The sequence below is a fragment of the Mobula birostris genome, chromosome 15 (genome assembly GCF_030028105.1).
Source record: "Mobula birostris isolate sMobBir1 chromosome 15, sMobBir1.hap1, whole genome shotgun sequence".
Lineage (NCBI taxonomy): Eukaryota > Metazoa > Chordata > Chondrichthyes > Myliobatiformes > Myliobatidae > Mobula > Mobula birostris.
In genome coordinates this window covers 83,259,461-83,281,521 of record NC_092384.1, presented here as the reverse complement: position 1 = coordinate 83,281,521, position 22,061 = coordinate 83,259,461, and the positions used below count along the sequence as shown (strand labels likewise).

The following is a 22,061-nucleotide window of genomic DNA, read 5'->3' as shown; positions in this document are numbered from 1 at the left end:
TGTAAGAGGACACGAGTACAAAAGTAAAGATGTCTTACTGTAATGATATGGGACTCTGGTGAGCGTGCATCTTGAATATTGTGTACAAATAGAAACATAGAAAACCTACAGCACCATACAGACCCTTCAGCCCACAATGCTGTGCTGAACATGTGGTCTTCCTACCCAAGGAGGGAGAGATACTTCCAAAAGGAGTGGAGATATTTCAGCTGATTGTTCTCTGGAATGGCATATTTGCCACCAGGAAAATAATAAGGTGGCATGGTAATGTAACGCTTAGTGCATCACTCTACAGCAAGGTTCAATTCCTGCCACTGCCTGTAAGGAGCTTGTACATTCTCCCTGTGAGCACATCGGTTTCCTCTGGGTGCCCCAGTTTCCTCCCGTGTTCCAAAGACGTATGGGTTAGACCTTACATCTTATGGTCTTATATTCAAAGTAGAGCACAATAGTTTAGGATAGTTTTTGATTAGTCAGTGCATCAAAGGTTATGGGGAGAAGACAGGAGAATAGGGTTGAGAGAGATAATAAATCAGCTGTGATGGAATGATGGAGTAGACCCGATGGGTCGAATGGCCTACTCCTGCTTCTATGTCTTATGGAGGGATATGACTTGGTGCAGGAATGGAACACTGAAGTAAAGGATCAGATATTGAATGGTGTAGCAGGCATGAAGGGCTGAATGGCCTCATCTTGCTCCTATTTCACTCAAAGGAGTGCAGGTGGTGTGGTAGAAACTGGATAGCTGCTATGAAGTGCTCAGAAGCTCGGTCACCATCTCCATCTGCACTGGTTAAGGCTGGAATCCAAAGAAAGGATCTCAAAACGAGAAACCAAAATAGCTTGAGTGAAATGCTAGTTTGTACTAGGGGAGGAAGCATCCAGCAGAATGGATGCTTCATTCACAAGCTGAATGTCTCCAATATTCTCAATGTGTACCCATCTTTTACTTCTAGTCGAGAGTATTGGGAAATGAAGAACAGATTATAAATTCACTTCACAGACTGTGCAATTCTAAAATAGTAATCTGATATATAGAGCATACCTATAATGGGATAAAGTGCAAATATGAAAATAAAAGACAAAAAGATGTTAGTTAAAAGTTAAATAGGTTTGGAGCTGGTGCTTAAAAGTGTCAACCGAGTCTGCATCCCTTATAGTTTTAGGTATTGAATTTCACAGTGTAGGAATAATGTGCTCTTAGGGGTTTAACATCTTCCATTAGCTCTTTTTTCCATAATATACTTTGCTTTCAAACTTCATTTAAGGCTGTGATAAGTCAGGTATATTACTGGCTTGGGCATACTGCAAAGCTCTTGCATTCCTTGTATAATATAATGCAGTAATCCTTACAACACTGCACAGTGCATCTTCATCCTCTTTGCCTCTGAACTCTGAAGATTTTTAGTGGTAAATTCTGCAGTGTTATCTATTCCCAGGGCAATTCACTGTACTGCTCCTACCTGTCTGCTTGGGCAGGAGATGATCTCACCATCGGTGGCACTCGGGTACTCTGACGATCCCCCTTTGGTGATGGTGGCCTCCCAAATGGCTTCCGCTCACGATGCCCTGAATCAGAAAGGAATGGAGATCATGAGACCACACGCGCAGCAGGAATTATGCATTTCACAGTGCCTTTACTACTATGGAGTGACCAAGGAGGGGCAGCACCTCAGGAGGAGGGGGTTGTCATGTCCAGTTTGGGGTAGCTCGCTCACCATTGGTCCCCACTGGACACTCAGCTCTCACCTGTGGCCCCAAGTAGCTGTTTGCATGCAACGGCTGCCACACACCCAGTACACCACAGACTAAACTAATGTCCTCATACTCTGGTGAGATAGGAAAATGCCTGCCCTAGCATGTGAGTCAGCTCCAACAGAATGGGCATAGAACATCGAATATTGAATAGTACAGCACAGTACAGGCCCTTCAGCCCACAATGTCATGCCGACCCTCAAACCCTGCCTCCCATATAACCCCCCACCTTAAATTCCTCCATATACCTGTCTAGTAGTCTCTTAAACTTCACTAGTGTATCTGCCTGCACCACTGACTCAGGCAGTGCATTCCATGCACCAACCACTCTCTGAGTAAAAAACCTTCCTCTAATATCCCCCTTGAACTTCCCACCCCTTACCTTAAAGCCACATCCTCTTGTATTGAGCAGTGGTGCCCTGGGGAGGAGGGGCTGGCTGTCCACTCTATTTATTCTTCTTAATATCTTGTATACAACTTCCATACCAACTTCCTTGGTATGGAAGTTGTCCTATCCAAGACCGAAAGAAGCTGCAGAAGATCGTGAACACGACGCAGCACATCACACAAACCAATCTTCCGTCCTTGGACTCACTTTACACCGCACGCTGTTGGAGCAGTGCTGCCAGGATAATCAAGGACACGACCCACCCAGCCAACACAGTTTTCGTCCCTCTTCCCTCTGGGAGAAGGCTCAGGAGCTTGAAGACTCATACGGCCAGATTTGGGAACAGCTTCTTTCCAACTGTGATAAGACTGCTGAACGGATCCTGACCCGGATCAGGGCCGTACCCTCCAAATATCCAGACCTGCCTCTCGTTTTTTTTGCACTACCTTACTTCCCATTTTTCTATTTTCTATTTATGATTTATAATTTAAAATTTTAATATTTACTATTTTTAATATTTGTAATCCAGGGAGTGGAAAGCACAGAATCAAATATCGCTGTGATGATTGTACGTTCTAGTATCAATTGTTTGGCGACAATAAAGTATAAAGTCATGTGTGAAGCCAAGCAGAGCTGCAGAACGGATGATGTTAATGAGAGAGATAATGAGAGACAATGGAAATTCAAAATGCTACTAAGAGAGAAGACAGAGATTAACAAGAAAGAGACACATAATTCAGATGTTGACGTCTGCCACAGACAGTTTGAACCTGAACTGTTTGAAGTTTGATGGACAGGTGGCGGGTTTGCTAAGGCATAACACACGCCACGAGACTCTGGAAAGAGCATTGTGCCGCACAAGTTGGTGGGAGTTTGGAGGACCGATTTGCGGGAATCGGTCAGAGGCTCACAGGGTGAAAAGGTACAATCGGTGGGAACCTGGTGTGTGTCCACCCTTGCCTGGGTGCCGGGTTCACCACGGAAGAACAATCATATCCAGAACGGAGGGATCACAGTCGGTGACCACAGCGGGATCAGAGGGCATCGAAAGGTTTGCCTGAAACCAACTGCATCTCTCATTCTCTCTCCAACGGTACAACAACAGCGATTACTTCGAACTGCACTAGACTGAACTGAAGTCTGCTTCACCTTAAGACTGATCATTTTACCCCTAGACTCTGATAGGTTGATTCCTATTACCCTATTTCTGTGTATACGTGTATACTATCATTGCTAACCCGTTACATTTATATCCTTACGATTAGTGTATTGTATTACTTATTTCTTTAATAAAACTTTATTAGTTCCTAGTAATCACAGACTCCAACGAGTGTTCCACTTCTGCTGGTTTGACAACCCAGTTACGGGGTACGTAACAATAAGTATAAAGTATACCTCTATCATGTCTCCTCTCATCCTGGTTCTCTCCAAAGAGTAAAGCCCTAGCTCTGGAGTAAAACCCCAGAACTGGACACAGTACTCCAAGTGTGGCCTAATCATAGTTTTACAGAGCTGCATCATTACCTCGCGACTCTTAAACTCTATCCCTCCACTTATGAAAGCTAACACCCCATGAGCTTTCTTAACTACCCTATCCACCGGTGAGGCAACTTTCAGGGATCTGTGGACATGTACCCTGAGATCCCTCTGCTCCTCCACACTACCAAGTATCCTGCCATTTACTTTGTACTCTGCCTTGGAGTTTATCCTTCCAAAGTGTACCACCTCACACTTCTCCAGGTTGAACTCCATCTGCCACTTCTCAGCCCACTTCTGCAACCTATCAATGTCTCTCTGCAATCTTCAACAATCCTCTACATTATCCACACCACCACCAACCTTTGTGTCATCTGCAAACTTGCCAACCCACCCTTCTACCCCCACATCCAGGTCGTTAATAAAAATCACGAAAAGTAGAGGTCCCAGAACCGATCCTCGTCGGACGCCACTAGTCACAATTCTCCAATCTGAATGTACTCCCTCCACCACGACCCTCTGCTTTCTGCAGGCAAGCCAATTCTGTATCCACCTGGCCAAACTTCCCTGGATCCCATGCCTTCTGACTTTCTGAATAAGCCTACCATGTGGAACCTTGTCAAATTGTTAGTGCGCATGCGCCGGTCGTGCATGCAGCCTGGTACAGCCGTTCCGATCTATTCTTACTTTCTTCTTCTTACTTTTTAATTTACATTATTTTTTGTTTTTTTTTTCTCACAGTAACACGTCAAAGCTGCACCCTCTCTAACATGCTGGTAGAGAGTGTTTTATTTGGGTTTTTTTTAGTGCTGGAAATGGTTACATCCCGACACGTGGGACAGAAGCAAGGTTGCATTGTGTATTCCACGGACCAACTAATGCCGGTCGGTTTAACAAGCAGAGCGGTGGACACCCCTGCTGAAATCCGGAGGAAAACACACAGAAGATGCAGAGGGGGATCACAAAGTCGAGGAAAGAGGACTGGGTCGAGACAACAGAGACATATGGAGAACAGGAGTTCGGTGGGTAATACCATTCTGGCTGACCGGAAGTGCACTGAGAGCGGTAAGCATAGAGGAGTTGGGTGCTTACTGATCTGGTTAACAGCGGATGGTGCAATCCGGGGCATATTATGATCGAGGAACATGTTTGCAGACTGGATATTGAACTTTTTACTGTTGGACTTCGGCCATGTTCCACCGTGATACAACACTTGGTGGCACAGGAGGTCGTTCCTGCCTGTGGCCATCCAACGTGCAGCTCCTCCCGTGGAGGGTCAGACACCCTGAGACAATAGACTGGTCCTGGACTTATTTTCCACCTGGCATAGTTTGTATTTTGGTGTTTGATTGTTGGGGTTTTTTGTATTGCTATATTTATGCTCTATTCTTGGTTTGTGCGGCTGTAACGAAACCAAATTTCCCTCGGGATTAATAAAGTATACCTATCTATCTATCTATCTGAATGCCTTACCAAAATCCATGTAGATCACATCCAATGCACTACCCTTATCTATATGCCTGGTCACCTCCTCAAAGAACTCTATCAGGCTTGTTAGACATGATCTGCCCTTCACAAAGCCATGCTGACTGTCCCTGATTAGACTGTGATTCTCTAAATGCCCATAGATCCTATCTCTAAGAATCTTTTCCAACAGCTTTCCCACCACAGACGTAAGGCTCACTGGTCTATAATTACCCGGACTATCCCTATTACCTTTTTTGAACAAGGGGACAACATTTGCCTCCCTCCAATCCTCCGGTACCATTCCCGTGGATAACGAGGACATAAAAATCCTAGCCAGAGGCTCAGCAATCTTTTCCCATGCCTCGTGGAGCAGCCTGGGGAATATTCCGTCAGGCCCCGGGGACTTATCTGTCCTAATGTATTTTAACAACTCCAACACCTCCTCTCCCTTAATATCAACATGCTCCAGAACATCAACCTCACTCATATTGTCCTCACCATGATCAAGTTCCCTCTCATTGGTGAATACCGAAGAGAAGTATTCACTGAGGATCTCGTTCACTTCCACAGCCTCCAGGCACATCTTCCCACCTTTATCTCTAATCAGTCCTATCTTCACTCCTGTCATCATTTTGTTCTTCACATAATTGAAGAATGCCTTGGGGTTTTCCTTTACCCTACTCGCCAAGGCCTTCTCATGCCCCCTTTTCTTGCTACCCTATATTCCTCAATAGACCCATCTGATCGTTGCTTCCTAAACCTCATGTATGCTGCCTTCTTCCTCCTGACTAGATTTTCCACCTCACTTGTCACCCATGGTTCCTTCACCCTACCATTCTTTATCTTCCTCACCAGGACAAATTTATCCCCAACATCCTGCAAGAGATTCCTAAACATCGACCACATGTCCATAGTACATTTCCCTGCAAAAACATCATCCGAATTCACACCTGCAAGTTCCAGCCTCATAATTTGCCCTTCCCCAATTAAAAATTTTCCTGTCCTCTCTGATTCTATCCTTTTCCATGATAATGTTAAAGGCCAGAGAGCGGAAGTCACTGTCCCCCAGATGCTCACCCACTGAGAGAACTGTGACCTGACCCAGCTCGTTACCTAATACTAGATCTAGTATGGCATTCTCCCAGTCGGCCTGTCAACATACTGTGACAGGAATCCGTCCTTTAGCCCTTCTACCTTACTACCTTTACACCCTTTATTCTGCTTCTCTTTCCTCAAAGCTTCTTTATATGTTAGATCTGGCTTTATGCCATGTACTATACTTGCAGTTCTCACATGACCTTTATCCTCCTCCACCTCACTATCTGCTCTAACACTCTGGTTCCCCTCCCCCTGCAAATCTAGTTTAAACCTCCCGGAGCAGCACTAGCAAACCTTCCCGCAAGGATGTTAGTCCCCCTCCAGTTCAGGTGCAACCCGTCCCGTCGGAACAGGTCCCACCTTCCCTGGAACAAGGCCCAATTGTCCAGAAACATGAAACCCTCCCTCCTGCACCAACTCCTTAGCCACGTACTTAGCTGCATTATCTTCCTATTTCTAGCCTCACTAGCACGTGGCATGGGTAGCAATCCTGAGATTGCAACCCTGGAGGTCCTGTCCTCCTCCTTCTTCCTATCCACGTCATTGGTCCCTACATGGACCACGACATCTGGCTGCTCACCCTCCCTCTTGAGAATACTGAGAACTCGATCCGAAATATCACGGACCCTGGCACCAGGGAGGCAACAGACCATCCGGGATTCTCGATCTCTTCCAGAGAACTTCTTATCTGTCCCCCTAACTATCGAATCCCCTATCATTACTGCTCTCCTCTTTTCCCTCCTTCCCTTCTGAGCTGAGGGTCCAGTCTCGGTGCCAGAGATGTGACCACTGCAACTTGTCCCTGGTAGGTCGTTCCCACCAACAGATGAGATCTACAGTGAGATCCAATGGCCAGGAAGTTGTCTCTGTAACACTATGTGGAGAGTGAAGGGCATGATGAGGTATAGAAGAAGTCATGGTCATCCACTGCAACCAAGACCCCAGTTGTGATGCTTATTCATACCACTGGACTTGGACTTCTGAGGTTGAGAAGCAAAGGCTTTTCCACTTTAAAAATTCTTCTGCACATTTCCTGTCATCACAACAGACAAAACACCACATACGCTATAAGCTTTAAATCTCAGCACTGCTACTTCTTCCAAATAGTTTGCCTAAGCTTAAGTGAGTGAGTTTAAATATCAAAGGAGTTAGGGCGAGGGGAAGGACAGGCAAAAACCTAAAGATGAGGCCAGCACAGAATACACTGATGGTTCTTGGGTAATGACTTGGTGTAGAACAGACACCAGCTACTACAGTCACCCTACCACATCATGGGCATATTGGGGAATGCAGTTTCTGTACTGTCCGATTCTATGCCGACAAGGTAGCAACACTTTACACTGCCAGTGATCAGGGTTCAATTCCCGCTGCTGTCTGTAAGGAGTTTGTACATTCTCCTTGTGACGGCATGGGTTTCCTCCCATATTTTAAGGAGGTATGGGTCAGGGTTAGTAACCTGTGGGTATGTCATGTTGGCATTGGAAGCGTGGCAACACCAGCAGGCTGCCCTCAGCACATCCTTGGACCAAGTTGGTCACTGATGCAAACAACTGTACGTGACAAATAAAGCTAATCTTTACCTTTAATCTCTTCTGTTATTGGATTACTCACCTAATTGCTCCCTAGAAAATACATATTTAATTGCAGGAAACTATTCAAATTATGCTCCACAGGATGTTATTATGAAATTACAAACCTCTTTCGGGAGACATGGCCACCCGTTTGGAAGGTGGCGAAGACGGCCTCTCTTTTTCGGAAGGTTCGTACCGTTTGCGAGTGCCTTTGTCAGCAGGCTGAAAGAAACACAGAAGATCAAAATCCAGCACAGATTCACGAATCTGAGGCAAACTACACAAACACCTAAACACAAAAGATTCTGCAGGTGGTGGAAATCCACCTCACCTCCTTATCACCTCTCCCACCTATGGTCCACTCTCCTTTCCTATAAGATTCCTACTTCTCCAGCTCTGTACCTTTTCTACCTATCACCTCCAAAATTCTTACTTCATTCCCCCTCCCCCACCCACCTGTCACGTTCTACTTTGTCCTCCTTCCCCTCCCTCCACCTTCTTATTCGGGCATCTTCCCCCTTCCTTTCCAGTCCTAATGAAGATCTCGGCCCACAACGTCAACTGTTTATTCATTTAGATCATAACACACAGGAGCAGAATTAGGCCATTCAGCCTACTGAATCTGTTCTGCTATTCCATCATGGCTGATTTATTATCCCTCTCAACCCCATTCTCCTGCCTTTTCGTGTAACCTTTGATAATCTGACTAATCAAGAACTTATCAACCTCCACTTCCAATATACCCAGTGACTTGGCCTCCTGTGGTGATGAATTCCACAGATCACCAGCCTCTGGCTGAAGAAATCCCTGCTGATATTTGTTCTAAATGGACATCCCTCCATAATGAAACTGTGCCATAGATGCCACCTGACCTGGTGAGTTCTTCACGCATTTTTTATGTGACTCACAGACCTAATCTTCCTGATACAATAGTACCCGAGCACATGGAGAGAAAGACCTAAACAGTGAATTAAACTCTGGACACCTTCCAGCACGAATGCACAAGGAAACAGGAAATTACTGTCCATGAGATTACAAGATACATCAAAGCTTCTGCGAACAATTTTGTCCCTCTTTAAGGGAAGGTAATTTTCTGCTGGAGGTGGTTCAGAGAAAGTCATCTAGCATGATTCCAGATATGAAAAGTTGCCCTACAAGGATAGGTTGAAACTCACTGGAGATCAGAAGAAGAGTCAAGACTGCTTAATGTTACTTCCAATATATAAGTGTAAAGGAAAATGAAATAATTGTTACTCTGGATCACCTGGGCAAGGCATGGATCTCCTGGGCAGGGCGCGGTACTCCTGGGCAGGGCGCGGAACACCACCCGACAGAAGCAAAGAACAGGAAGGGACAGAACCAACCGCAGGTAACGGCAAGATGACCTGGCTTACCTGGGCGGAGGCAAGGGACAGGAAGGGAGCTAGGTACAGGGTGACTCCAGGACAAGACTGCAGGCGAGACGAGGCGAGAGTTACCAGCAAGACAAGGCAAGGCTTCAGGCAAAGCAAGGCGAGACGAGAACTTCAGGCGAGGCGAGAGTTACCGGCAAGACAAGGCAGGGTTTCAGGTGAGGAAACAAAATCCAAAGAGCTTTTACAAGTATATTAAGAGCAAAAGGATTGTAAGGGATAAAATTGGTCCTCTTGAAGATCAGAGTGGTTGGCTTTGTGTGGAACCAAAGGAAATGGGGGAGATCTTAAATAGGTTTTTTGCGTCTGTATTTAGTAAGGAAGCTGGCATGAAATCTATGGAATTGAGGGAATCAAGTAGTGAGACAATGGAAACTATACAGATTGAAAAGGAGGAGGTGCTTGCTGTCTTGAGGAAAATTAAAGTGGATAAATCCCCGGGACCTGACAGGGTGTTCCCTTGGACCTTGAAGGAGACTAGTGTTGAAATTGCAGGGGCCCTGGCAGAAATATTTAAAATGTCGCTGTCTACGGGTGAAGTGCCGGAGGATTGGAGAGTGGCTCATGTTGTTCCGTTGTTTAAAAAGGATCGAAAAGTAATCCGGGAAATTATAGGCCGGTGAGTTTAACGTCAGTAGTAGGTAAGTTATTGGAGGGAGTACTAAGAGACAGAATCTACAAGCATTTGGATAGACAGGGGCTTATTAGGGAGAGTCAACATGGCTTTGTGCGTGGTAGGTCATGTTTGACCAATCCGTTGGAGTTTTTCGAGGAGGTTACCAGGAAAGTGGATGAAGGGAAGGCAGTGGATATTGTCTACATGGACTTCAGTAAGGCCTTTGACAAGGTCCCGCATGGGAGGTTAGTTAGGAAAATTCAGTCGCTAGGTATACATGGTGAGGTGGTAAATTGGATGAGACATTGGCTCGATGGAGGAAGCCAGAGAGTGGTGGTAGAGAATTGCTTCTCTGAGTGGAGGCCTGTGACTAGTGGTGTGCCACAGGGATCAGTGCTGGGTCCATTGTTATTTGTCATCTATATCAATGATCTGGATGATAATGTGGTAAATTGGATCAGCAAGTTTGCTGATGATACAAAGATTGGAGGTGTAGTAGACAGTGAGGAAGGTTTTCAGAGCCTGCAGAGGGACTTGGACCAGCTGGAAAAATGGGCTGAAAAATGGCAGATGGAGTTTAATACTGACTAGTGTGAGGTATTGCACGTTGGAAGGACAAACCAACGTAGAACATACAGGGTTAATGGTAAGGCACTGAGGAGTGCAGTGGAACAGAGGGATCTGGGAATACAGATACAAAATTCCCTAAAAGTGTCGTCACAGGTAGATAGGGTCGTAAAGAGAGCTTTTGGTACATTGGCCTTTATTAATCAAAGTATTGAGTATAAGAGCTGGAATGTTATGATGAGGTTGTATAAGGCATTGGTGAGGCTGAATCTGGAGTATTGTGTTCAGTTTTGGACACCAAATTACAGGAAGGATATAAATAAGGTTGAAAGAGTGCAGAGAAGGTTTACAAGGATGTTGCCGGGACTTGAGAAACTCAGTTACAGAGAAAGGTTGAATAGGTTAGGACTTTAATCCCTGGAGCGTAGAAGAATGAGGGGAGATTTGATAGAGGTATATAAAATTATGATGGGTATAGATAGAGTGAATGCAAGCAGGCTTTTTCCACTGAGGCAAGGGGAGAAAAAAACCAGAGGACATGGGTTAAGGGTGAGGGGGGAAAAGTTTAAAGGGAACATTAGGGGGGGCTTCTTCACACAGAGAGTGGTGGGAGTATGGAATGAGCTGCCAGACGAGGTGGTAAATGCGGGTTCTTTTTTAACATTTAAGAATAAATTGGACAGATACATGGATGGGGGGTGTATGGAGGGATATGGTCCGTGTGCAGGTCAGTGGGACTAGGCAGAAAATGGTTCGGCACAGCCAAGAAGGGCCAAAGGGCCTGTTTCTGTGCTGTAGTTTCTATGGTTCTAAAAGGCAGGGGAAGGGATACAAGGAGTAAGGACAAGAACAATCCAGCAGCCACGTCCTGGTCTCTGGAGGTATTTATGCAGCCAGCCCCAACGAGCATCAGCTGCCTCAATTAGAGCTAAACAAGAACAGAAACAGGGTAAACAGGAAAACCTGGAGCAAGGGTTGATGGACCGGACCATGAACCAGAATACAGAGTTCGTGGACCGGACCATGACAGTCCTACCAGCACATGCTGGCACTTGCATCTCAGTGGCTGTCACTGACATGTGTGCCCAGTCATCGGAATGACTTCAGGACAACACTGAACAGTGTTGAACATCATCCCAGCTCCAAATTTCTATAAGGAAAAATGTATGCAAAATGTAAGATGATAAAACCCAGATGGGCAGTTTTGTGCTGGCACCTTACCTTGTTTAGCAGGGTCAGCTTGATATCTTTGTGTGCGCTGTAGACAAGTTGTGAGGGTTTGCTGATCTGGGCTGGTTTTGGTGCAGAAGTCTTCTGTGGCTGTGGTGGAATCTCACGTTTTCGCCTCTCTTCACGTTCCTTCTCCCTTGGTGTCTCCTCCTTCTTGGGTTTCACTGAAGGAGGATTGAAATGTTTATTGTTTTCCCACTAACTCAATGAGAGAAGGTTGAAAAATTACATATATAAATCATAAAACTTAAGGTTTAACAAGTTAAGGACTCAGGTGGTGCAAGATATCTTTAGTGGAAATGACACACACTGCATTGTCTAGACTGTAAAAGAGCAAACTAATGAACAAGTTGAATTTAAAACAAGGCTGTGAAGCACTTTCCAATAACATTCTTCACAAGGATAAAGATTTTCAGTCTCAGCCTGAAGGATTGGGGAAAATGCAAATTTAGATACTTAATAAGGAATTGACAGAAGACAATATAGAGGCAGATATACTAAGGGCATTTAAGAAACACTTAGATAGGCACGTGGATCATAGAAAAATGGAGGATTATGTATGGAGGAAGAGTTAGGTTGATCTTACAGAAGGTTAACAGGTCAGCACAATACTGTTTTTACTTATTTATTTCAAGATACAGTGCGGAATAGGCCCTTCCAGCAAGCCCCTATTTAACTCTAGCCTAATCACAGGACAATTTACAATGACCAATTGACCTACTAACCGGTATGTTTTTGGACTGTGGGAGCAAACTAGAACACCTGCAGGAAACCTATGCTTTCTACGAGGAGGAAGTACAACACTTTACAGAGGACACCTGGATTGAACACTCAACTCCAAAACCCCAAGCTGTAATAGCATCCTGCTAACCACTACGCTACCATGGTGACCAGTCTTTCTCTCTTGTTCGCTGCTCCTGGCAGAAGGTGCCCGAGTTTGATTGGTCTCTCTTTCTCTCTCGATGCTGTTGGAGGATGGTGCTGGAATCTTGGGTCTTGGGCAAGGTTTAATCCACACAGTCTGTGGAGTGGACTCCGTAGTTCATGTTATGATGTGTTTCTGGCTGCTCACATTAGTGGCTACTTTGTGTGATTTTGATCGTGACAGACTAGCGCTGTGGCCTGCAGTTAACAGGCGACGCTGTGCTCAATTGAACTGAACTCAATACTCCTGGACTGTGTTGATGACTTGTGGTTTGATGTTTTATATTCTGTGTTTTTTGTTTCTTTTAGTGCTGTTGGCATGATTTGTTCTTTGCGCATTGGGGTTTGATGTTGTTTCATTGCTGTCTGTGGGGAAGATGAATCTCAGGGTTGTATACTGCATACATACATTGATAATAAATGTACTTTGAATCTTTTGAAGGGACTCTACTGTGCTGTAATGCTTTATGTTCTAAGAGGGAGTGGAGATAAAGTAACACATAATACTACAGTATATTTATAGGGCCCCATATAGGGTTTAAAACTAAAATTGTTAAAAGAAATAAAACAGAAAGCAACCACAAATGAGTGTTTCTCTCCTCCCACTGAGACATGTAACTCACGACAGGCTCACACTTCTTATCAATTTGCAGACAAGTACAACAGCAGCATACTGATTGAATAAAAACACACATGGACATTACACATAGTCACAGTACTCCCAATAGATCCTAACTGGAATGTACAGAGTCTGGTCTACACGTGACTCCGAACCCACTAACCTGCTTGTGTGCAATATTGTGTACTGTTTTGGTCACATACCTACAGGAAAGATGTCAATAAGACTGAAAGAGTGTCAAAACATTTACAAGGATGTTGCCAGGACTTGACCTGAGTTACAGGGAAAGGTTGCACAGGGTTCGGACTTTATTCCCTGGAGTGTAGAAGAATGAGGGGAGATTTGATAGAGGTACACAAAATTATGAGGGGTATAGATAGGGTGCATGCAATGAGGATTTTTCCAGTGAGGTTAGGTGAGACAACTAGAGGTCATGGGTCAGGAATGAAAGGTGAAATGTTTAAAGTGCACATGAGGGAAAACATCACTCAGAGGGCGGTGAAAGTGTGAAATGAGCTGCCAGTGGAAATGGTAATGTGGGTTCAATTTCAACGCTTAAGAGAAATTCAATAGGTATGTGGTTGGGAGGGGTATGGAGGGCTATAGTCCAGGTACAGGTCAATGGGACTAGGCAGATTAATAGTTTGCCACAGCCTAGATGGGCCAAAGGGCCTGTTTCTGTGCTGTATTCTATGATTATATGCTTGCCTCCTATGCTTTCTCAATGCAGGGCCATTTCTGGATGGTCAATAAACTCCAACAATGCCAGTGATGCCCAATTAGTGGGCACAGTGGTGCAGTGATAAGTACTGGGGGAAAAGCACCCTGGTCACAGGGAGCAGATGTGAACAAAACACAGTTCCAGTGACCTATGGTCAACCTTAACCTTGGGTGTTGCCTGGGTGAATTATTACATGTTTCCCCTGTGGTTGCAAGCTCTGGTTTCCTTCCAAGTGACAAAATGCATAGATGTTAAGGTTAATTATTCAGAAAAGCAAGATGTTGGATGGACTTAGCAGATCAGGCAACATTTGAGGAAAGTATAGAGGGGATTGTCAGGGCCATTTTTTTTTAATACAGAGAGTGGTGGGTGGATGCATGGAACCCAGTGCCAAGGGTGATGGCGGAGGCGGATACATACCGGGCATGTAAGAGACTCTAATTATTTCATATGGATGATAGAACAATGGAGGGCTATGTGTGTGGGAAAGGTTAGATTGATCTTAGATTAGGTTGACAGAAGGCCCATACTGTTCTATGTTCAATGTCTGTTGCAAGAAAAGGACAGTTGACATTTGGGTTTGGCCAATAGACTCAAGAACTTCAGTGTCTCTTCATCTCAATTTCTCGATATATAGTGTTTATTAAATAAATAAATAAATGTTATTATTTTGTGTTCCTTCTCTGTATTTCTCAGCGTCGGTGCGGGAGCAAGGAGTGCTTGAGGTTGACGGACGAATGGAGATCGGACGATTGGAGGATCAGCCGTTGTAGGTAGGCTGAGGAAGATCGGGACTACCTAGGCATTACCTGAGGAAGGTAAAACTGCGCAGGCGCGGGTGACATCAGCGGCGAGTGTAGAGTTTAAAATGGAGGCCCACTTTCAGGTGCAGGCAGCGGAGTGCGCGGGAGCAGAGTGCTGGGCTGTGGCTCAGTGGGCTTCGGTGAGAGGTAATCAGTGAGGCTGAGTACATGCTTGCTGAGGGAAAATAGGTAAGGTCGGTAAATACTTTTTCATTTATTCTGATTCATCTGGGATCAGGTAATGGGGGAGATAGTTAGAGCAGTGATGTGCTCCGTATGCAGTATGTGAGAGGTCAGGGTCAACGCAGTTGTCCCTGATGAACACACCTGCGGAAGGTGCATCCAGCTGCAGCTCCTATCAGAGCGAGTTAGGGAATTGGAGCTGGAGCTGGATGAACTACGGATCATTCAGGAGGCAGAGACAGAGATAGGTAAGAGTTATCGGGAGGTAGTCACACCGAAAATACGGGAGGTAGGCAACTGGGTGACTGTCAGGAGATTGAGGGGGAGCAGGCAGAGAGAGCAGAGCACCCCTGTGGCCATTCCCATCAACAATAAGTATACTGTTTAGGATACTGTTGGTGGGGATGACCTACCAGGAACAAGTTGCAGTGGTCCTGTCTCTGGCACTGAGGTTGGACCCTCGACTCAGAAGGGGAGGAGGGAAGAGAGGACAGCAGTAGTGATAGGGGATTCTATAGTCAGGGGAGCAGATAGGAGATTTTGTGGGGGAGGTCGGGAGTCTCGGATGGTACGTTGCTTCCCTGGTGCCGGAGTCCGGGACATCTCAGATCGGGTGCAGGTTATTCTCGAGAGGGAGGGCAAGAATCCAGATGTTGTGGTCCATGTAGGGACCAACAACGTGGGTAGGAAGAGTGAGGGGGTCCTGCGTAGTGAGTTCAGGGAGTTAGGTGCGAAGCTGAAGGGCAGGACCTCCAGGGTAACAATCTCAGGATTGCTACCTGTGCCACGTGCGAGTGAGGCGAGGAACAGAAGGATTATACAGATCAATACCTGGCTGAGAGGATGGTGCAGGAGGGAGGGCTTCAGGTTTTTAGATAATAGGGCTTTGTTCCAGGGAAGGTGGGATCTGTTCCAACGGGACGGTTTACACCTGAACTGGAGGGGTACTAACATTCTTGCAGGAAAGTTTGCTAGTGCTGCTTGGGGGGGGTTTAAACTAAATTTGCAGGAGGCAGGGATCCAGAATGTGAGAGAGGATAGCGAGATGAAGTATAAAAGGCAGGTGGGGATTACACGGTTCCGGAATATTAAGTGTGAAGTAGAGAAAGGTGAGGTGGAACGAGTGATAAGGAGGATACATGTGCAGAGGGATGGTCTGACGGAGCATGGAGTTAAATGTGCAGAAAGAGTAAGTAAATTTAAGAAGGACAACAAAATTCAAGGGGCGTATAGCCCAGTGAGAGTTCGAGGAGCTGGGTTATGCACAATAGGTAGCGATTTAAACAGAGAGAGGAGAAATGGATTAAAAATTCTATATCTGAATGCGCGAAGTGTCAGAAATAAGGCGGATGAGCTTGAAGCTCAGGTGCGAATGGGTAACTATGATGTTGTTGGGATAACGGAGACATAGCTGCAGGGGGATCAGACCTGGGAATTGAATGTACAGGAGTATACGTGCTATCGAAGGGACAGAAAGGTGGGCAGAGGGCGTGGGGTGGCCCTGTTGGTGAGGAATGAGATTCAGTCCCTTGCAAGGGGAGACATAGAATCAGGAGGAGTAGAGTCAGTGTGGATAGAACTGAGGAACAGTAAGGGCAAAAAGACCCTAATAGGTGTTACCTACAGGCCCCCAAACAGTAGCATGGATATTGGGTGCAAGTTGAATAGGGAGTTAACAATGGCATGTGGCAAAGGAAATGTCACAGTAGTTACGGGGGATTTCAACATGCAGGTGAACTGGGAAAATCAGGTTGGTACTGGACCCCAGGATAGGGAGTTTGTAGAGATGCATTTTTGGAGCAGCTTGTACGAAAGCCGACCAGGGGTAAGGCTATTCTGGATTTAGTGTTGTGCAAAGAACAGGATTTGATAAGTGATCTTGAAGTAAAGGAGCCATTAGGAGGTAGTGACCATAATATGATAAGTTTTTATCTGCAAGTTGAGAGGGATAAGGGCAGATCAGAAGTGTCAGTATTGCTGTTGAACAAAGGAGACTATGGAGCCATGAGGGAGGAGCTGACCAAAGTTGACTAGTTGGATATCCTAGTAGAAAAGACAGTGGAACAGCAATGGCAGGTATTCTTGGGAATAATGCACAAGGTGCAAAATCAGTTCATCCCCCGGAGAAGGAAGGATTCAAAGGGGGGAAAGTGGCCACAGTGGTTGACAAAGGAAGTCAGAGATAGCACAGCATTAAAAAAGAAGTATAACAGAGCTAAGGTGAGTGGGAAGATGGATGATTGGGAAATTTTTAAGGAGCAACAGAACTTAACTGAAAAGGCTATTTGGGGAGAAAAAATGAGGTATGAACGCAAGCTAGCTAGGAATATAAAGGAGGATAGCAAAAGTTTTTTTTAAGGTATGTGAAGAGAAGGAAGATAGTTAAGAACAATGTTGGGCCCTTGAAGAATGAATTGGGAGAAATTGTTATGGGAAACAAAATGGCAGACGAATTTAATAAGTACTTTGGATCTGTTTTCACTAGGGAAGACACAAGCAACCTCCCAGATGTATGGATGGGCCAAGGACATAGGGTAACAGAGGAACTGAAACAGATTGACATTAGGAAGGAAACGGTGATGAGTAGACTGATGGGACTGAAGGCTAACAAATCTCCAGGTCCAGATGGTCTGCATCCTAGGGTACTAAAAGAGGTGGCTCTGGAAATTGCAGATGCATTGGTGATCATTTTCCAATGTTCCTTAGATTCAGGATCAGTTCCTGAGGATTGGCGAATGGCTAATGTTATCCCACTTTTTAAGAAAGGAGGGAGAGAGAAAACAGAGAACTATTTAGAACTACTTAGCCTAACATCAGTAGTGGGGAAGATGCTAGAGTCCATTATTAAAGATGAAATAGCGGCATATCTTGATAGCAGTGATAGGATTGGGCTGAGCCAGCATGGATTTACCAACGGCAAATCATGCTTGACTAACCTATTGGAGTTTTTCGAGGATGCAACCAGGAAGGATGTGGTGTACCTTGACTTTCAGAAGGCATTTGATAAGGTACCACATAGGAGATTGGTGGGTAAAATCAGTGCTCATGGCATTGGGGGGAGGATATTGACATGGATAGAAAACTGGTTGGCAGATAGAAAGCAAAGGGTAGCAGTGAATGGGTGTTTCTCGGAATGGCAGGTGGTGACTAGTGGGGTGCCACAGGGCTCGGTATTGGGACCACAGCTGTTTACGATTTACATCAATGATTTAGAGGAAGGCATTGTGAATAACATCAGCAAGTTTGCTGATGATACTAAGCTGGGTGGCAGTGTGACATGTGATGAGGATGTTAGGAGAATTCAAGGTGACTTGGATAGGCTGGGTGAGTGGGCAGAAACTTGGCAGATGGCGTTTAATGTGACTAAGTGTGAAGTTATTCACTTTGGGAGCAAGAACAGGAAGGCAGATTATCTGAACGGTGTGGAGTTAGGTAAGAGAGAAATACAAAGAGATCTAGGAGTACTTGTTCATCAGTCTCTGAAGGTGAATGAGCAAGTGCAGCAGGCAGTGAAGAAGGCTAATGGAATGTTGGCCTTTATTACAAAGGGAATTGAGTACAAGAGCAAGGAAATCCTTTTGTGTTTGTACAGGGCCCTGGTGAGACCACACCTGGAGTATTGTGTGCAGTTTTGGTCTCCAGGGTTAAGGAAGGACATCCTGGCTGTGGAGCAGGTGCAGCGTAGGTTCACTAGGTTAATTCCTGGGATGTCCGGACTGTCTTATGCAGAGAGGTTAGAGAGACTGGGCTTGTACACGCTGGAATTAAGGAGATTGAGGGGGGATCTGATTGAGACATACAAGATTATTAAGGGATTGGACAAGATAGAGGCAGGAAATATGTTCCAGATGCTGGGACAGTCCAGTACCAGAGGGCATGGTTTAAGAATAAGGGGTAGGTCATTTAGGACAGAGTTGAGGAGGAACTTCTTCTCCCAGAGAGTTGTGGAGGTGTGGAACGCGCTGCCTCAGAAGGCAGTGGAGGCCAATTTTCTGGATGCTTTCAAGAAGGAGCTAGATAGGTATCTTACGGATAGGGGAATCAAGGGTTATGGGGACAAGGCAGGAACTGGGTATTGATAGTAGATGATCAGCCATGATCTCAGAATGGCGGTGCAGGCTCAAAGGGCCGAATGGTCTACTTCTGCACCTATTGTCTATTGTCTGTATTTGCAATTTGTTGTCTTTTGCACATTGGTTGTTTATCCGTCTTGTGTGTGCAAGAAAATGAATCTTAGGGTTGTATGTGGTAACATATATGTACTTCGATAATAGTACTTTGAACTTTGATAGATAGATAGGCTGGTATAGAAAAGCAAGTGGAAAGGGTGCAGCAAGAGCCAACAGGTGATGGGTGGATCCAGGTGGGGAGGGTGATAGGGAGATGGAGGAAGGGGGAATGTGAATAGTGACAGAGGATGGGAGCTGATGGGTGGATCCAGGTGAGGAGGATAGAGAGATGGGGGGGGGGGGAATGTGAATAGTGACAAAGGATGGGAGCTGATGGGTGGATCCAGGTGGGGAGGGTGATAGGGAGATGGAGGAAGGGGGAATGTGAATAGTGACAAAGGATGGGAGGTGATGGGTGGATCCAGGTGGGGAGAATGATACAGAGATGGAGGAGGGCAAGTGGGAATAGTGATGGAGGATGGGTGGATCCAGATGAGGAGAAGGATAGGGAGATGGAGGAGGGGCGAGTGGGAATAGCAACAAAGGCTGGATGTAGGAGGAACTGGGTAGATCAGGAGGGGATAAAAATGGGATGGAGGGGGAGCAGTTTACCCAAAATCAGAAGAATTCAATGTTTGTATCTTTTGGTTGTGCATTACTCAGGAGGAATATGAGGTGCTGTTCCTCTGATTTGTGGAGGTATGGAGGAGGCTAAAGATAGACATTTTGGGAATGGGGAGGATAAGTAAAATGGCAGAACTGGTGGACTGAGCACAGGTACTTTGCAAAGTGATTGATTGCCCAGTTTCAACTAAGAGAAAATCTGCAGATGCTGGAAATCCAAGCAACACACACAAAATGCTGGAGGAACTCAGCAAGCCAGGCAACATCTATGGGAAAGAGTAAACAATCAACATTTCGGGCCAAGACCCTTCAACAGGACTGGAGTAAAAAGATCAGAGTAAGAAGGTGGGGGGAAAGGAAAAGAAATACAAGGTAGTGGGTGATAGGTGAAACCGGGAGAAGGGGAGGGGTGAAGTAAAGAGCTGTAAAGTCGATTGTTGAAAGAGATACACGGCTGGAGAAGGGGGAATCTGATAGGCGAGGACAGAAGGCCATAGAAGAAACAAATGGGGGAGGAGCACCAGAGGGAGGTGATGGGCAGGTAAGGAGATGAGGTGAGAGAGGGAAATGGGAATGGGGAATGCCCTCACCCTATCCTCCCACCACCCCAGCAGGGATAAGGTTCCTCTTGTACTTACCTACCACCTCACCAGCCAACATATTATTCTCCATAACTTCTGCCACCTCCAACGGGATCCCACCACTAAGCACATCTTTCCCTCCCCCACTCTCTCTGCATTCCGCAGGGATCGCTCCCTACGCGACTCCCTTGTCCATTCGTCTCCCCCATCCCTCCCCACTGATCTCCCTCCTGGCACTTATCCGTGTAAGCGGAACAAGTGCTACACATGCCCTTACACTTCCTTCCTTACCACCATTCAGGGCCCCAAACAGTCCTTCCAGGTGAGGCAACACTTCACCTGTGAGTCGGCTGGGGTGATATACTGTGTCCGGTGCTCCCGATGTGGCCTTTTATATATTGGCGAGACCTGACGCAGACTGGGAGACCGCTTTGCTGAACACCTACGCTCTGTCCGCCAGAGAAAGCAGGATCTCCCAGTGGCCACACATTTTACTTCCACATCCCATTCCCATTCTGACATGTCTATCCACGGCCTCCTCTACTGTAAAGATGAAACCACACTCAGGTTGGAGGAACAACACCTTATATTCCGTCTGGGTAGCCTCCAACCTGACGGCATGAACAGTGACTTCTCTAACTTCTGCTAATGCCCCACCTCCCCCTCGTACCCCATCTGTTACTTATTTTTATACACACATTCTTTCTCTCACTCTCCTTTTTCTCCCTCTGTCCCTCTGAATATACCCCTTGCCCATCCTCTGGGTCCGCCCCCCCCCCCCCCCTTGTCTTTCTTCCCGGACCTCCTGTCCCATGATCCTCTCGTATCCCTTTTGCCTATCACCTGTCCAGCTCTTGGCTCCATCCCTCCCCCTCCTGTCTTCTCCTATCATTTTGGATCTCCCCCTCCCCCTCCAACTTTCAAACCCCTTACTCACTCTTCCTTCAGTTAGTCCTGACAAAGGGTCTCGGCCTGAAACGTCGACTGCACCTCTTCCTAGAGATGCTGCCTGGCCTGCTGCGTTCACCAGCAACTTTTATGTATGTTGCTTGAATTTCCAGCATCTGCAGAATTCCTGTTGTTTGCGTTTTTAAACCCCACCAGCATCTGTGTCTAGCACATAATTCTCTGTAACTTCTACAACCTCCAACGGGATCCCACCATCAAGCAAATCTTTCTGTCCCCTCACTTTCTGCTCTCTGCAGCAATCACTCTCTTGTCCATTCAACCCTCCCCATTAATCTCCTCCCCCAACCCCCCCAGCACTTATCCTTGCAAGCAAAACAAATGCTACACTTCCTCTCTCACTACCATTCAGGGCCCCAAACAGTCCCTCCAGTGAGGTGACACTTCACCTGCAAGCCTGTTGGGGTCATCTACTGTATCCCATGCTCACAGTGTGGCCTCCTGTATATTGGTGAGTCCTGTGTAGACTGGGAGAATGCATCACCAAGCACCTACGCTCTGTCTGCCAGAAAAAGCAGGATTTCCCAGTGGCCACCCATTTTAATTCTGCCTCTCATTCCCACATATTAGTCCATAGCATCTTCCACTGCTGCGATGAGGCCACACTCAGGTTGGAGGAATAACACCATACAATGTCTGGGTAGCCTCCAACCTGATGGCATGAAAATTGATTTCTTGAACTTCTGTGTCCTTCAGGAGATTGTTTGATGGTCTGTGAGACTGATATAATGATATGAATTTAACTTCCTCACTAACATGGTGGGATTTAAGCCTGGTGGCCCTGGGCTACATGGTCCAGAACTCTGATTGTAAATCCTGTAACTGAGCCACCATACTGTCTCACCCCACACTTAGTTATTAAAGGCACATCCTGAAGTTTTGCAAGTAAAT

At 45.9% G+C, this 22,061-nt stretch overlaps 1 protein-coding gene across 2 annotated transcripts in view; it reads right to left on the bottom strand.

The window, feature by feature from the left end:
- Positions 1-22,061, bottom strand: part of zc3h18 (zinc finger CCCH-type containing 18) — a 303,202-nt gene that overhangs the window by 4,130 nt on the left and 277,011 nt on the right. For both annotated transcript variants that reach the window (XM_072280013.1, XM_072280014.1), the window contains 3 exons: positions 11,572-11,744; positions 7,881-7,977; positions 1,464-1,569 (listed from right to left, as the gene is read on the bottom strand). In XM_072280013.1, the coding sequence (XP_072136114.1) occupies positions 1,464-1,569; positions 7,881-7,977; positions 11,572-11,744 (376 nt within the window). The remainder of the gene's footprint in view (positions 1-1,463; positions 1,570-7,880; positions 7,978-11,571; positions 11,745-22,061) is intronic.